The sequence below is a fragment of the Eublepharis macularius genome, chromosome 18 (assembly GCF_028583425.1).
Source record: "Eublepharis macularius isolate TG4126 chromosome 18, MPM_Emac_v1.0, whole genome shotgun sequence".
NCBI lineage: Eukaryota > Metazoa > Chordata > Lepidosauria > Squamata > Eublepharidae > Eublepharis > Eublepharis macularius.
In genome coordinates this window covers 40943705-40959249 of record NC_072807.1, presented here as the reverse complement: position 1 = coordinate 40959249, position 15545 = coordinate 40943705, and the positions used below count along the sequence as shown (strand labels likewise).

The 15545-nt window shown below is 49.7% G+C and overlaps 1 protein-coding gene across 1 annotated transcript; it reads right to left on the bottom strand.

Moving 5' to 3' along the window:
• Positions 1-5012: 5012 nt before the first annotated feature.
• ONECUT1 (one cut homeobox 1) lies at positions 5013-15294 on the bottom strand. The gene is made up of 2 exons (XM_055003004.1): positions 14265-15294; positions 5013-5328 (listed from the first exon to the last, which is right to left on the bottom strand). The coding sequence occupies exons 1-2, from the start codon at positions 15292-15294 to the stop codon at positions 5033-5035; spliced, it is 1326 nt and encodes a 441-aa protein (XP_054858979.1). The 3' UTR covers positions 5013-5032.
• Positions 15295-15545: the final 251 nt, after the last annotated feature.

Sequence of the window (15545 nt, the reverse complement as noted above, 5' to 3'; positions counted from 1 at the left end):
TGTTCCGAACTCCAGTAAGAAATGTGTCCTAGGACTCTTTGATGTTGCAAAGTTGGGAATAGGTTAACAGTTTATGTTGAGAATGATGTGGAATTCAACCTCGTCCTTCATTCTTTCTAGGCCATTTTGACTGCCCTGGAAGGAACATGTTTATGATCAAGAAGAAACATTACTGATTATTTTACTGTGTATAAATTAGATTGTCTTCTTAATATGATATATTATTTTGGTTAAGGGATGAGTAGCTTTGACTTCAAAACACAAAAGGTTTTAAATCAACATTATGACCATAACTCGGTTATTTTATTCATTTAACATACTTATATTCTGCCAAGCAACTAGTGGACTTTATATCAGTAAAAACAATAAAATCCATGACATAATCTCACATAGGACATGAACTTCATTGTGTGGCATTTTAAAAGACTAACCATTCTTTTTCTTGCCCAAGAGTTTGTATACTCAAGTCCACTTCATCAGGCACTTTCACTTCAAGACGTGCAGTTTTTCATGCCCCTGGGGAAATGGGAGGTAATCCCAGAAAGTTTATGTTGGGATTTTTAAAAAATGTATTCATTTTAAAAGGACACAAGACTCTTACCTGATTTGACACAACAGACTTACACAGCTCCACTCTGGAGATTTAAAAAATCGAATACCTTTCTAAATCCTGGTAATTTCCTTATATTACAACCCAGCTGTAAACATAGTTAGATGTAAAATGCTTCAGCAACATTATTGCCAAGTAATCAGTTGTCCTACTTTTGACAGGGCAGAGCCTCCAGTCCTGGCTCCCACCTGCCTTCAGAAAGCACCCATGTCCCTGAGGGATAGAAACTGGAGACTGAACACTGGAGTGACACGTAAGGGAACAAGGGTGCTCCCTCAGCAGGCAGGAGGCCTGAGTAACTTTCTGAGAACAGAACAGTGAACAAGGTAAGCAAACTGATCCATAAGTCACTTAAACTGCGGTGAGTGAAATGCTAGTTTCAGGTTTGCTTTATCTAGAGATTCTTGATGGGGCTGAAGGACTGCAAAGCAAGCTGTCATGTTAAAATGTTGCAATTGGCTTATTTGCTGTTTGTATAGTAGAAGAAATGTCCATAAAACGGTTCCAATCCAACAGAGTTTGTACATACAGTATATTGTAAAATAAGCTGCTCGGTCGGGAAGGGGAGGGATGGGTATACTCTCCAGCTGCCAACTTCGCCTTCCCTGCGGAAAAGAGGACTGGCGTCTCCTAACGTTTTTACAATAACCACACAGGAACTAGATACAGCTGGAGCAAGTCTCATGATTGCAGTAGCATTTTCTGCTCTCTAGGAAGTGCAAGAACTGCTGCATCTGCAAATGACCCCCCCCCCAGTCATTCATTTAATTTGCCCCGATGATCACTTCCCAGGGGCACCTGGATTGTCTTGCGTTTGGAGCCAATAATCTTATGAGAACCAAACTGTTCCTTGTGAGACTGAAGATATTTAATTAATATATACTGAAACTGCATATTGCGAAAACTTCTTTGCTCTGTAATTTTCTTTTGGGTTTCATCATCTTATCTTACAAGATATTATAATGGAATATTAGTTTTCATTTCTCCGCATTTTAAAATTCTTAATAAGGTAAGGCCAATTTTTTAAAAACTATTAACTTATAGACAATAGTCATAAACCATACTGAGAGTGAAAATTTACTTGTCCATTTTACATGAACCCAACAGAAGAAAAAAATAGAAACATTTGTTACTAAATTGATTAATGCGTGCCTGTTTAAGTGGACTTACTGCTACGTTAACCAATATTATGCTCATCTACCTAGCTTAGCTTGTAATATACTCCATAGCCTAAAATAGTCCAATTTCTGCTAGATTTTAACAGAGCATTTATTTTAAAACTGAAACAAAATTTTGAAACTAGAAATATTTTTGTATTAGAAGTTTGAGGATTTTTTAAAAAACTCTATTTTTTCAAAACTCAGTTTTCAAGGCCTGAACCAGCCCCGCCCCCTCCCAATCTCTCCCTTACAGGCCACACCACAAGGGTCAGTTTCTCGCCAGTGTCACTCCTGCACCTCTGCTGTCTTTTAAAGCTGCACCTGGAGGAGGTCTACCTGTGTGCACTGCGCCCTCAGCCATCATTCATTTCAAGCAATACTACAAAAAATCAGCACCAAATTCAACCTTCCACATTATTTGCCCCAACACCGGACAGCATCTGTCACTGGCAATGTGGAGTCAAAATACAAAATCAATATAAATGTGAATGCACATTTGGAACAATGTGTCTTAACAGCTCCCCTCAGCCACCCCCACCATTTCCTTTATATCTAAAAATAGTAAAGAGTCCAGTAGCACCTTTAAGACTAACCAACTTTATTGTAGCATAAGCTTTCAAAAATCACAGCTCTCTTCATCAGATGCATCTAACAGAGAGCTGTGGTTCTCAAAAGCTTGTGCTACAATAAAGTTGGTTAGTCTTAAAGGTGCTACTGGACTCTGCTATTTTGCGATTACAGACTAACACAGCTAACTCCTCTGGCTTCATGTCTAAGTGAGTTATGGGCCTCGGAGTTTTGCAAAGGGAATACAGATGCTTATTTTGGAATAATACTAAAGTCACTAAGACCACTCCAAATATAAGTGGTTTAATGACTGCAGGTTAATTCTGTTTAGAATTAGGCTATAGCCCTCTCTACTTCCTCCAGTGAGTAAAATTTACAGAAAACTTAAACTTTTTAAAAAGTTTAGTCCAATCTTAAGTAATAAGCAGCCACCACAGAAAGCATTTAAGATCAGAAATTTTGTTGTTTGACCAGTTCAAGTGGTCCTATATCCCAGTATGAGGGGGAATGGAAGGAAGGTGGCTGCCTGCATTGAACAACTAGGTTGAGTGCTTTGTACTTTCTCCTGCTGCACATACTTCTATCCTGGGGTGGCCAACGACTCTTCAGCACAGGGGAACTGAGGGATGGTGTCTGCTGGCTTGAAACAACCACTGAGCGTTCTTTCTTTCTCTCTCTCCCCCTCCCTCCACTGTTTCAGGTGCTTCTAGCCAGGGTATGGCTGGGGCACAAGCCTCTAGTGTGAGCTTGAGGCCCTCGGCCTGATGGATTAACCTGGACATCAACTCAGGACATCTTGTTTATCTCTTGTCTTTTGATTACTTTTTTAATACTCTGTTGTATTTAAATTTGTTTAAAAGTTCAACTTGCAAGCTGCTTTGGGCCCTCATTGAGGAGAGAAGCAGGATAAATATGGACTAAATAAATACCTCCAAAAAGTTCCATCACCTTTATGAAATGCTTGATGCTGCATATGGCTTAGTTTCCTTGACTCCTTACAACTTTACTTATGCTTTCCTGAATCCGCCCAGTGGCTCCCATAGGGAGGATGCCGGTAGACTGTGGGCGGACTGAGTATCATCCACAGCAGCTGTAGGCACCATTCTCTTTTGCTGGATGACAGCATCTGCTTAGTTTTTGTTCCATTATGAACGCATGGAGCTTCCTTAGACCCAGTCAGCCCAAGTATTGACTATTCTGACTGGCAGTGGTTCTCCACAGCCTTAGACAAAAAAAGATCTTTAGGAAAGACCTTGCCTAAATGATTAGGATTAACACTGCAACCCTGAACATTCAATAGGAATAACATCATGCTGCATTTCATGGGTCGTCCCATTTACTAGGTGATAAATTGGGTTGTTTGTCTCATTGCAACAAAAAGCATCAATACAGTTAACATCGCAGACTTCCTCAGAAGTAGCCTGTGATTTAGACTGTGAGGCTATTGCCATCATTTCCTGTCTGAATTTTAAACTACTGTTTTCTGAGCATGCTATGTATAGGTATATATAAAGCTAAATATACCTCTGGGGAGGGACGTGCACACATGTGCACATATTAACATTAAGCTAGAATTAGGAAGTATTTTTTGAGAATTTATAGTAGTAGAGAAATTAATGCCTGAGAATCATGAAGCCAGCCTGAATATGTCGAGACAGCTGTACAGCTACTAATACTGAAGCCCAAATGTGGGGTCCTTTACAGTGTCTCTTACAGTACACAGTCCCAAGTGGAGCTGCAGCCTTCAACGCCCACTCATTAGAAGAGCGTGACTCTGCTTAGAGCGACACTCGGACACTGCAAGCCTACACAGAATCACACCAGTCTAAGCCCGTTGGAATCGATGGCTATTGGATCACAGCTGCAGGTCGTCGTTTCTTACAGTTCTGGGTCCTTAATGGAAAAAGGGGTTGCGCTTAGAATCGTAGTCTTGATTATACTTTGGTATCATATACAATAAGGTCTGTTTATCTCTATACCTTGGAATTGTATGTAAAAATAACTTTGGAGCATTAAAATCATCTCAACAAAATACCTGTTATATAATATTACATGTGTTCTTTGGTACCTACTTGATATCTTTTGCAGTGAAAAGCTGTATTTTTAAAAGGATGTCTTCCTTAGCAAACAAAGAGAATGCACTGGTTCAGGTAACAATGAAAATACCTTTGCCTTCTTTCAGCTTGTATCCAGATAATGCACGGGCAAAGTTTGGACAATTAAAAAAGCCAAACTCCACCACTGTTCAAATGAATTCATGTGACTCAAGTGATACTTTCTGGATACTAGCCCTGTATAAGTTCCTCAACGCTGACATGTACACAGGAGTATTAGTCATACCCTATGCCCCTGTGGCATGGCTGTGAAATGAAGAGCCACATATGAAAAGACATTAATGGACAACAATTAATCGCAATGCTCCAAGCCACTAACCAGGCAGGGCCAGATAAAGAAAGTAATGCCACTCGTTGGTTTCTTTGTTCCTTTGTTGTGGTTTTCCTATGCAAGCTCTCATCCTACTGAAGTGTGTTTCTTAAAACACAGTCAAAATCAGGAGATATCAGTCTTTGGTTTCTTTGGATTTATAAATAACCTTTAAAAAACATTTAAGGATAAACTTGTTTTCTTGAGGTCCTGCTCATTGGTTCATTTATTTTAAAGCTTTTCCACCGAGTTTTCATTTGTGGTTGATTTTCTATGCTTTGGTACAAGTGCTTGAGGAAGATGATGATAAGTTGCTGGAATTGGAGTTGCCCTCATCCTGCCATTTATCCAGGCTCCTCCTTCGTGCATTCATGAAAAAGTTGCTGACGGTGCTCAGCTCCAATCCTAACTGCTGTGAAATCGTGATTTGCAATTCTTTGGAAGGACGCTTGTTCTCCTTGAATATTGCATGTAGAGTTCGACGTTGGACATCAGTAAAGACTAACCTGGGTTTTTTTGGGGTGTTCCCTCTGTCCTTCCCATATTCTTGTTCTTTCCTTTTGCAAGCTGAAAGAAAAAAAGGACGTGGGAACATATGAGGAAAATATACATTTCTGTGCAAAAATGATGGCAGCTCTCTGTCACATTCTCATGTCTAATGTGACCAATGTCAGAAATTAGGTGACATTTGCAGTTGATGCTTTTTAAATGGTTAGTAAGAAGAGTAAACAACACGGACATTTTACCAGTAGCTCTGGAGACCAACACCTGCCCTCAGCAGTGGTTCTACTCTTACTCCCCACCCCACCCCCCACCCCTAAGTTTTCATCATTTACTAAAAAAATGCCGGCATTTACCTAAAACAAGTTAGGTCATGCTTCTGCTAGCTATAGGGAAATCTCAAAAATATTCAAATGCTGCCCACAAAGAAACCCCATTTCACCTTCATTGTTGCCATATATCACAAAGCCCTGGAAATATTGTGTGTTATGAAAAGTGAATTGCTTTTCTGACTTCTCTGGTGAAGATTTTTTTCAAGTTCATTGTAAGGACGTCATTGGTTTCCCCAGCACAGATTGATTAAAATTCACAGCCAGGAAGTGTTTTAAGTACCAACCTTTTGGTATTTCTTTGCAATACAAAATTATATTGTAACAGAATTTCTTGCTGACAAATATTGGCCTCTGTCCTGCCCTGATATGCAGAGCAAGGGAGCTAGTCCACTTGGACTAGAAACAAATAGGGATGTTAAATTATGTAGCTAATCTTCCTAAACAAATCTGCTCTCAGAAATTCAGATTTGACACTCTCATATTGCCTATTAAAAGGACTGTTTAACCACGGAGTTTTGGGTGAAGGGGGGACTAGTTGCTAATTTTGACTATTGAAGCTCTGGGTTCAGCCCAGAATACCTGAAGGACACATTCTGTCCCTATCAACTGACCTCAGACTTGAGGTTGGCCCAGGAGTGCTTCCTCCAAGAGCCAGCCTTAGCAGAGGTTTGGCAGCTTCAAGTGCGGCCCTCTCCCTTTGGAATTCCCTGCAAAAGAATCTATTGCCTGGGGTCACTGCTGAACTAAAGACGGTGAGAGCTGAGCTGGTTCTTTCGTCACCAGATTCAGGAGACCCACAGAGAAGAAATCCCTCAAAAGCTACGCAAGACATCCCTCTCTGATATATTACTCTAAAATTATATTCTAATTTTCTGTACTGGTTTTTGTTGGCCACTAGATGGCATATGGATTTCAGTTGAGAGCATGCATGTCACAAAGAAAAGAAGACAGGAAGACCCCTGGAGGGCAGGCACCTGTGCAGAATTCTACAACAGTTTTCAGGCATCCCTCTATGCAGAATTCCAGCAACCCTCTGTGCGCATGTAGACACAGAATGTGTGTCTGTTTCTGGCATCAGCAGCAAAGCTCTCTGTTAAGTGTATGAAATTAGGTTAATTGCACTACAAAGCCCCCAAGGAAATGCAAAATTAAGCTCTTCCTCCCAGCAGTTAGCAGCAGAGTAGCCATGAGACTATTCTGACACATTCTGTGTTTAACGATCCCAGGGCAGTAAAATTTACTGAAGCTTCAACAAAAGGGTAAAGCAGCCAGAGCCTTTGCACATACCAATAACTGTACCTCTGTCTCTTTGATTATGCCTTACTATAAAACGCTGGGACAATTAATTCATGGTGTCCAGAGAGCAACACTGAACTCAGTGGCAATTTCACCCTATTCCAGAGGTTGGCTGAGATGCAACTGCTCATTATACATAGTAGGAAAACCCCCAGAAGTATCCAAAAACTGTTCGGATCCACCTTTCCCAGCAATGGATCATTCTACTAGATCCCCCACCCCTGTCTGGGTTCTGCATCCACTGTGATTGGTATACTCTTTCAAAGGTATTTTAACCAGCATGTGATCCAAGGTATGTATTGCAATTTGCCTTGAGTCTCCTTGGAAAGTCAGGGAGTAAGTAAGTAAATAAACAAATAAAACAGCCAGATCTACTCCCCCCCCCCACAAGGGGTAGTTGGTGCACCGGTGGAATGGGGACAAAAGCACGCCTAACTCCTGGTGCTGACCTGTGCTTCTTTGCACACTGCTTGGTACGGAGCTAGCTTTTAGGGGGTAGTGCAATGCCATTCAAAAACCAATGACACCTTTAATCCCAGTTCCATTAGTCCACTGAACAAAAAACATCTGGTCCGTTCTGGGTTAAGATTCAGCGTTATCTCAAGCCAATGCTTATTGGGGTTTCTTGCCAATTATTTTTATCTAAACCTTGTTATACAGCCCTGCTGAGATGTTCTCAGTTCCAAGCAGCAAACTTTTAATCTCACTTGTAGATAAATATTAACAAAAACTAAATGAGGTTGAAGGGAGAGGGTTATAAATCAATCAGCCACAAGGACAGTGCCCACAAACTGCAGATTACCTTCTGGATTACTTTGTCAGAATGTTTGTGAATAAAATGTCAAAAGGAATCATTTGTGGATAACATGCTTATGTTTGCAGAATGGCTGCCAAGAAGGAGAGTTGGCACCCTGAGTCACTAAGTAAATGAAAAATGATCTCTTTCAGCCTTCTTCTCCATCCTAGTCAATCTCGGAAACTACAGAGTATGTACTCTGGAGGCGAAAAATGCGTTCTTCTGTTAGTTTACAGACTAAAAAGTGAGCAGCAAAACCCCCTCAGTGCCCCAGAGGTGTCCAAGGTCAATCATACCACAGTTATTTATTAGCAGTGCGTACTGTTGACCATTTATGAGTTCTGCTGTGCAGGGGACCTCAAGACTACATTAGCACAGTTGTTTTGGGTATTTCATAGCTGGTAATTAGTCAACAGTATACTCTAGGTTTGAAACAGCCAGTTGGTCATTGTGTTTTCAAGAAATACCTGAATCTTTATAATGCTGGGTGATTGCAGACTATGAAGGAATGGGGGGGGGGGAACCTCACTCATCCCAAGTCTCTGCCTGGCGGTGCCGCCACTTCCCCTCACTCCCCAAGTGCGCCCAAAACAAACTCGGTGCCTGCTGCCATTGACGACTCTGACAGGGAGAGTCTTAGGTCTGTCTCACATTCTGTTCCGGTGTTGCCTGGATGCTGCACCATCCCACTCTGCCCAGCAAGGCCAGCATAGGGTTATCCCTTGCACTTCTGCAGTTCAGCGCTATCGTGCTGCAGGGGTGGCAAGCTTCTCCACTGCCTCACCTAGTGTCACACTTTAGTTAGCAAGACTGAAAAGGTGGTGGGGTTTTTTTTCCCCCCAGAGAATTTAAAATAAAAGAAAGATTAATCAATGAGTAAGACTATGGAGTTCTGTTCAAGTATTTCATCCTGAGCAAGGGAACAAAGAAAAGGAAAGAAGACAAAGTCCCCTTTCCCTACCCTACGTTCGGTTCTTATCCCAGTGATGTTTCAAGAGGACAGGCTAGCTTTACTTGGCATTGCAGTGGGCAGCTGTTGATTTTGCATAGATCCTGGGCTGCAACAAAAATGTTGAGATTTTTTAAATTAAAGATTTAATACAAGAAACGATAAAACCATAAAATACAAACAAGAAAGAATTTAAATTAAACCATAAAAGAAATAATCAAAACAACCCTTGGCAAATTGTTAAAACCCCAAGAATTACAATAAACAAGCATTTAAACTTGGTTGCATTGAGGGTGTTACATCTTTGGCATTTAAAACTGGTTTCCATATTTTATCACACTCAAATAAAGGGACTACCACACACAAGTTCCCAAAAAAGGGATTATGCATAATCCTACGCATCAAATATTGCTCCCGGATTTTCTGATACCATTTTTTTAGCAATGGGCCTACGAGGGATTTCCAGTTCCTAGTGATGACCAGACGAGCAGAGGCAACTATCCTGTCGAAACAAGAGATCTGGTATTCCTATCTAGCAAAGAGTCAGGCCAAAAATCTAATGTTGAGCTGAAGGAATGTAGTACTGGTTTCGGGGAGGGGCACACCCCCATACCTTCCTCTGCAAGGAGGAAGCTGAATAGCACTTAAGACAATTTCTCCCCCCGCCCCGCCCCCTGTCTGTAGTCTGAGAGACAGGATCCCTCAAGAGAGGGAAACCCCCAAGAGCTTAAGAGAAAAGAAAGGTTAGACTCAGGGGCATATTGTGCTTCACTGCCTGTAGAATAGGGTTAGGGTTTTCCCATTTCAGAAGAAAGCCCTTTTGAAAGAGGAGTCCAGTCTCCCAAGTAGTGTGAGGAAGGGTGTGAAGATTAGAATGTTTTCCCCACAGAAATCAATGGAAATAATGCCAGAACTGTAAGCATGCAAATGTGTTACCATATCAAAAGAGCTGCACCAAAATAACATTTCTGTACACAGCACCAACAGCCATTCCTAAGCCAAACCAAATTCTGTCCCTACCTATGTCATGAATATCCAGGGACCAAGCCATCTTTATCCATTTCCCAACTGGTACATGTCATTACAGCCTAAGTAAGTATTTTCTACTCATTTTTATCTTTACAACACCCCCTGTGAGGTAGGGTAAGGTAGAGAATGCTCCCAAGGTTACATGTGAGCTTCATGTTTCAGTGCCTATTTAAAGATGCACCCACCTAGCCTTAGACTAGCATTCTAACCACTAGACCACAGGAGTTCTTTCAGGTGAGCGTCAGAGCATTAAATCGATGGACATTGCAAAGCCAGGCACAAGGACGTAGTTTCAACATCTGCCTGGAGACTGATCCAGACCATTTCAAGGGAGCTCAGAGGATCCAGTCCCAGGATTCACCACATGGCTCCACATTTTGTTAAGAATCCTCATCAAAGATTTTGCATTCAGTCCCCCTAAGCTTTGAACAGATCCATTTGTTCTTTCTCAACTCATGGCCAATAGCTGCCAGCCAAAGGGAAAGAATGGTAGAGGCCACACAGTGTAAGAGCCTGGGGGGGGGGAGGCCTTCCTGGAGACTCCGCCTCCCTCTCACAACTCCACAGGGGCAGGGCACACAAAAAGAGGAAAGGAGTAGGGAGGAGAGGACTCTGGGAAATACGCCCCCAAAGTTCATGGAGAAGTTGACCTAAACATACCACTGACTGTTTCCTTACAGTTAAATTTGGTGAGTTTTCCTTAGAGGAAGTACAGGGGAAATGATTGGATTTTCCCAAAGAAAAACCAAGCATTTGAAATGGAAAGGCACTGAGAAGGCTAACAGTGCAATCCTCTGCCGTTTTCCTCATAAGTCATTCCCACTATATTCCATGGGCCTCCTCTCAGATGTAAATTGTGAGGTCAAAAAGAGTAAAGCTTGGGGAGGAGCCTCTGAAACCACCAGATCGAAGCCAAGTGGAAGAAGGAGGTGCCTGTGGGAGGGGCAGCCCCCTCCATGCCCAAGGTATGCCAAGGCTGTCTTGGCTGTCTGTCCTGCCTCATCGTTAACCACATGCATGCCCAGCGCCGCCGCGTGTGCAAGAGTGCCTGAAGGCCTTCCACTCAAATGCCTGCTGCGGGGTGGGGTGGGGGAGAGGGTTGGGGGCTGCTTCATCTCCCCCCCTTCTCCCGCCTGTCCTGCTGCTCCTGCCATGATTTCAAGTTTTCCCTCAGCTTTAAATAGGTGCCTTTCCAATGGATTTTAGCATACTATTTAAAGATTTTTTTATTGGTGATGTGGAAAGTTTAAAATTAATGCACAAACGATATTAATGTGAACTTGAATCTGCCACTTGGCATAGGATTGCAGTGCAAACACCATTCCTATGAAGAAAGGCTAAAGGCTCTGGGATTTTCCATTTTGAAAGAAAGAAGACAACTAAGGGGAGGCATGAGAGAGGCGTCCCAAATTATGCACAGGGTAGAGAAGGGAACTTTTTCTCCCTCTCCCCTAATTCTGAAATTGGGGGGAGGGATGAACTTGCCAGGAAATGGGTTCAAGACACACAAGGCGAGTATAAAGGAAGTAGATCCAGAGGAGTTAGCCGTGTTAGTCTGAAGTAGCAAAATAAAAAAGAGTCCAGTAGCACCTTTAAGACTAACCAATTTTATTGTAGCATAAGCTTTCGAGAATCACGTTCTCTTCGTCAGATGCATGGAGGGCAGAAGGAAACTGGCCAAATATAGAGGAGGGGGGAAGGGGGGAAGGAGGAGAGGGGGGACGTAAACAACTCCTTTGATATGGAGATGCAGACAGCTCCTTTTGGTGTGGGGATCAGTTTGCTTGTGTAAAGGTTCAAAGGAGTTTGCCATGTTAGTCTGTAGTAGCAAAATCAAAAAGAGTTCAGCAGCACCCCTAGACTATCGAATTCCTCTGCAGCACACGCCTTCGATAACCACAGCCCTCCCCGCCAGATGCATCTGACAAAGAGAACTGTGGTCCTCGAAAGCCCACGCCAGGTGCCACTGGACTCCCCCTGACCCCACCTCTGTAAAGGAAATCAGTTACCTGTGATAATGAGATAACTATTTGACCAGTTTCTTTTGGCCCTCCATGCATCTGACGAAGAGAACTTGATTCTCGAAAGCTTATGCTACAATAAAATTGGTTAGTCTTAAAGGTGCTACTGGACTCTTTTTTATAAAGGAAGTAAATCAGTAAGGCAGTAGAGGCATGGCGACTGCGGGAACCTCCCTACACAGAGGCAGCAAACCGCTGATTCCCAGTCCTGGGGGGCAGCGAAAGGGGAAGGCCGTGGCCCCTGCGGCTGTTCACCGGCCCTGGGTGATGCTGGGCTCCTGGAGCATGGCTTTGCCTACGGGCTGCCCTCCCTCGCCTTGCCCCTTCTCAGGCGTTGCAGACCGACCACCCCCGAAGCAGCGCCTGGGAGCCCCCCTCCCGCTGCACTGGAGGGCGCCGCCTGGGGAAGCGGCTGGGGGCTTCGCGCAAGGGGAGGGCCCCAGGCCGGACTGCGGCTCTTCTCCAGCCAAACAACCCTGCCGGCTGCTGAGCGCAGCGCTGCTTCCGGCACGAGGCGACCAACCGCGGGCAGCAGATGACCGAGGGCGGCAGGGAGCGCGGGGGCGGGCGCCGCCGCCTCGACGAGCGCTGCTTCTGGGACCCTCCGGCTGCCAGTGGGCTGCCCCGGGAGGCAGGACCGACGTTCGCTGGCCGCGGCTGGCTCCACGTGCCGGACGCCAACGCTGCGGCTGCAACCCGCGCGCCGGGGCAGGGGCCGAGTCGGGGCGGCAGTCCTGGGCTGCCGCTGCCGCCGGCTGAGAAATGCTCCATGTCCCGGGCAGACGGGGCGAGCAAGCCCCGGTGGCCCGGCAGAGTCGGGAGAGTATCCCGGCGCCGCTTGGGGTCCGACTCGCTCTTTCCCAGTCCTGCCGAGGCGACCGCAAAGCGGCTGCCGGTCGCGGCTCCTTCGGAAGGCCTCTTCCCAGCGCCTTCGCCAGCCCAGTCGCCCTCCGCCGGCCGGTTATGTTGCCCGGCTGCTTCCTTCTGGCGCTGCTGCAGCAAAAGGCTCCTAAGGGCCCGGTGCTCGGAAACAGCCCGCCGGCCGGCTACGTGGGAGACCAATGGCTCGACGGGAAGAGGCGGGGGCGCCGGGGGACGGAGGCAGAGGAGGGGGCGAAATCCCGCCGAAGCTCGGCCAAGGGCGGCCTGGGCCGGCCGGGCCAGGCCCCTCCTTGGCCCCTAGCTCTGCTTCCCAGCCGGGATGTAGCCGAGGGGCGGGCATCCCTCCGTTTGCAGGGAGCCCTCCCGCTTGGAATTCGGAGGCGGCCGCAGCTGGAGCGGGCTTCCGAGGGGCTTCCCTCCGCCGCCGAATTTGCCGGGGAAGAAGGCCGTCTCGCCTGGCAGGGCCCGAGGCATACCGTCCCAGACCGATTTGCCTCCAGCTGCTTGCCTGGTTCCTCCGCCGCCGGGCCCGAACCGCCCGCCCAGAAGCGCAAGGAGAGGCGGCCCAGTCCGGCGCTGGACCAGCCGGGCAGCTTCGGGCGCGGCGTTCCGGGCTGGGCGGGGAGGTCGGGAGCGCAGCCGGCTCCAAGCGAATGTGGGCGAGTCAGCCCGGTGGGGAACTAAACCGCCTCGACAGCTCTCCAGAAAGGGAAATATATCTGTAAAAGGGATTGCGCATCACAATATATATGTAAAGAGTCTATACAGGCAATTTGCAAGATTTCAAGAGAAAGAAGGAAAAGAACGGTTTAGGGTTAGCGGAACTACCCGGTAGGATCACGCTTCTCGCAAAAGTAGCAAAGTCTGCGGTCCCTCCTTATCCCTTTATTGATGGATCTCTTGAGATCCCCCGAAGGCGCTGGGAGAGGCCAAAGCTCAGGCCCGGGGAAGCCGCTCAGGCGGCCGGTGGCTCCCGAGGGGCGGGGAGGGTTGCCCCACCGCCGTCAGGCTCCGCAGTGGATGCCCGAGGGGCTCCTCCGAATGCCGCCGGCTCCAGAAACGAATGGCCACGAGTTCCCGGAGCCCGGGGAGGGGGGTTGCCTGGCAGTGGCCCCGGCCTTACCTTCCTCTCCGGTCAGGACCCGCAACCCGGCCAAGTGGCTTCTCTCGGGCGCGCGCTCTCCCGCTCCCAGACCACCCCTTCTCACCCTTCGTTGGCCCCGCAGGGCGCAGAAACGCAGGACGTTTGTCTCGTGTGAGTGCCGGAGACAAGCGCTCTTGGCGCATCTGTCCAACTCCCTCCAGCGTCTCCCCCCAGCCCGGTCCTCCCTCCCGCCGGACGTTCCGCAGGCCCGCCCGCGTCTGCCTGGAACCAAACCTGCCCCAGCTTCCTGACCGAGCGGCACCCCTGCGAAGCCCCGACCCTGAAGGGCGCCAAGCGAGCGCCTCGCCGGCCCGGAGGCCGCCGCCCTCACCGACACGCACCGCCTGCGCGGGTGGAGGAGGAAGAGGAGGCCTTGGGGCGGCCCCGATCCTGCTCGCCTGCGCAGCGCGTCTTTCGGATGGGCTGCTCCGGAGAGGAGTTCCCAGAGCGCGCCCAGCCCTCGGGCACCCGCCGCCCTTCCCCTCCCGGTGGCCAGAGGGGCTCGGGCGCCTGCTCCCCGTGCCGCCCCGCCCGCCCGCGCCGCTTGGCTCACCTGCCAGCCGCAGCGCCGACATGCGCTGGAACTCGGGCTCCTGCAGCCACTTCCACATCCTGCGGAAGGTCTCCCGGCCGGATTTGAGCTTGCTCCAGGGTTTGGGGTTGCGCAGGAGGTCGGAGAGCGTGCCCTGGGAGCGGCAGAGCACCCGCTGGGCGAAGACTGCCTGCGGGATGCTGTAGCGCTTCAGCTCGGCGGTGATGCGCTGCGCCACCTCCCGGGTGTTGAGCTCCTCGCCGCCGGCCTGCGAGGCAGCGCCGGGCCCGCCGGGCTCCCGGGCCGCGCTCAGGTGGGCGTGCGGGGCGATGGCGTGCTGCAGGCCGGCCAGCGGCTGCGCCGGGCCGGGCTGCTCGCCGGGCCGGGCCAGCAGGGCAGAGTGGGGAGCCTCGAAGCCGCCGGGCGGGAGCAGCTTCTCCGGCGGCAGGGCGGGCCCGGGGTGCGCGTAGTGCGGGAGCCCCTGCTGGGCATGGGCGTGGGCGTGGGGCAGCCCGCCCAGGCCCGGCCCCGACAGCGGGGACATGGTCTGCCCCATGCCCGACACCTCCTTGGGGTAGGGCGGGTACAGGTGGGCCACGGAGGCGGCGGCCAGGGCGCGCTCGTCGCGCAGCAGGGAGGAGAAGCCGCCGCCGCCGCCGCCCCCGTGGCCGGCCAGCCGCTGTGGGGGAGGCGCGGGCGCGGGCGGCGGGAACTTGTCCGAGACGGCGGCGAGGGGCGGCAGCGGCTGGAGGGGCGCCAGGGTGGGGTAGGGGCCGCCCAGGCCCATCCCGGGGGCCGCCTCGCAGGCAAGGCTCAGCGGCGGGCCCAGCGGGTGCTCGGCGGGGCCCCGGTGCGGGTGCGGGTGCGAGTGCGGGTGCGGGGGGTGGGCGTGGAAGTCGCCCCCGTCCAGGAGGGCGGCCATGCCCAGGGGCCGCGGCGGCGGGGCGGCCAGGTGGGGGGGCCCGCTCAGCAGGCCGCCCGGGGCCGAGCCTGGCTGGTGGCTCAGCCCCGGCAGCTCGCCCAGGCTCTGCATGGCTAGCTGCGGGTTCATGGGCAGCCGGCGGGCGGACCGAGCATCGGCCTGGCCGCGGGGGCACCGGGGAGGCTGTGCCCTGCCGGGGGGCGCGGCCGGCGCTGGGCTGGGCTGGGCTGGCGGCCCCTCCCCGGGCTAGCGCGGCGCCCGCCTCTGTCGCCGCCGCCGCCGCCGCCTCTGCCGCCCGGCTCCCGGCCCGGCCGCCTCCAGCGCCATGGCCGCCCTGCCGCTCTCCCTGCCCGGCTGTGGCTGCGGCGGCGGCTCCGGCG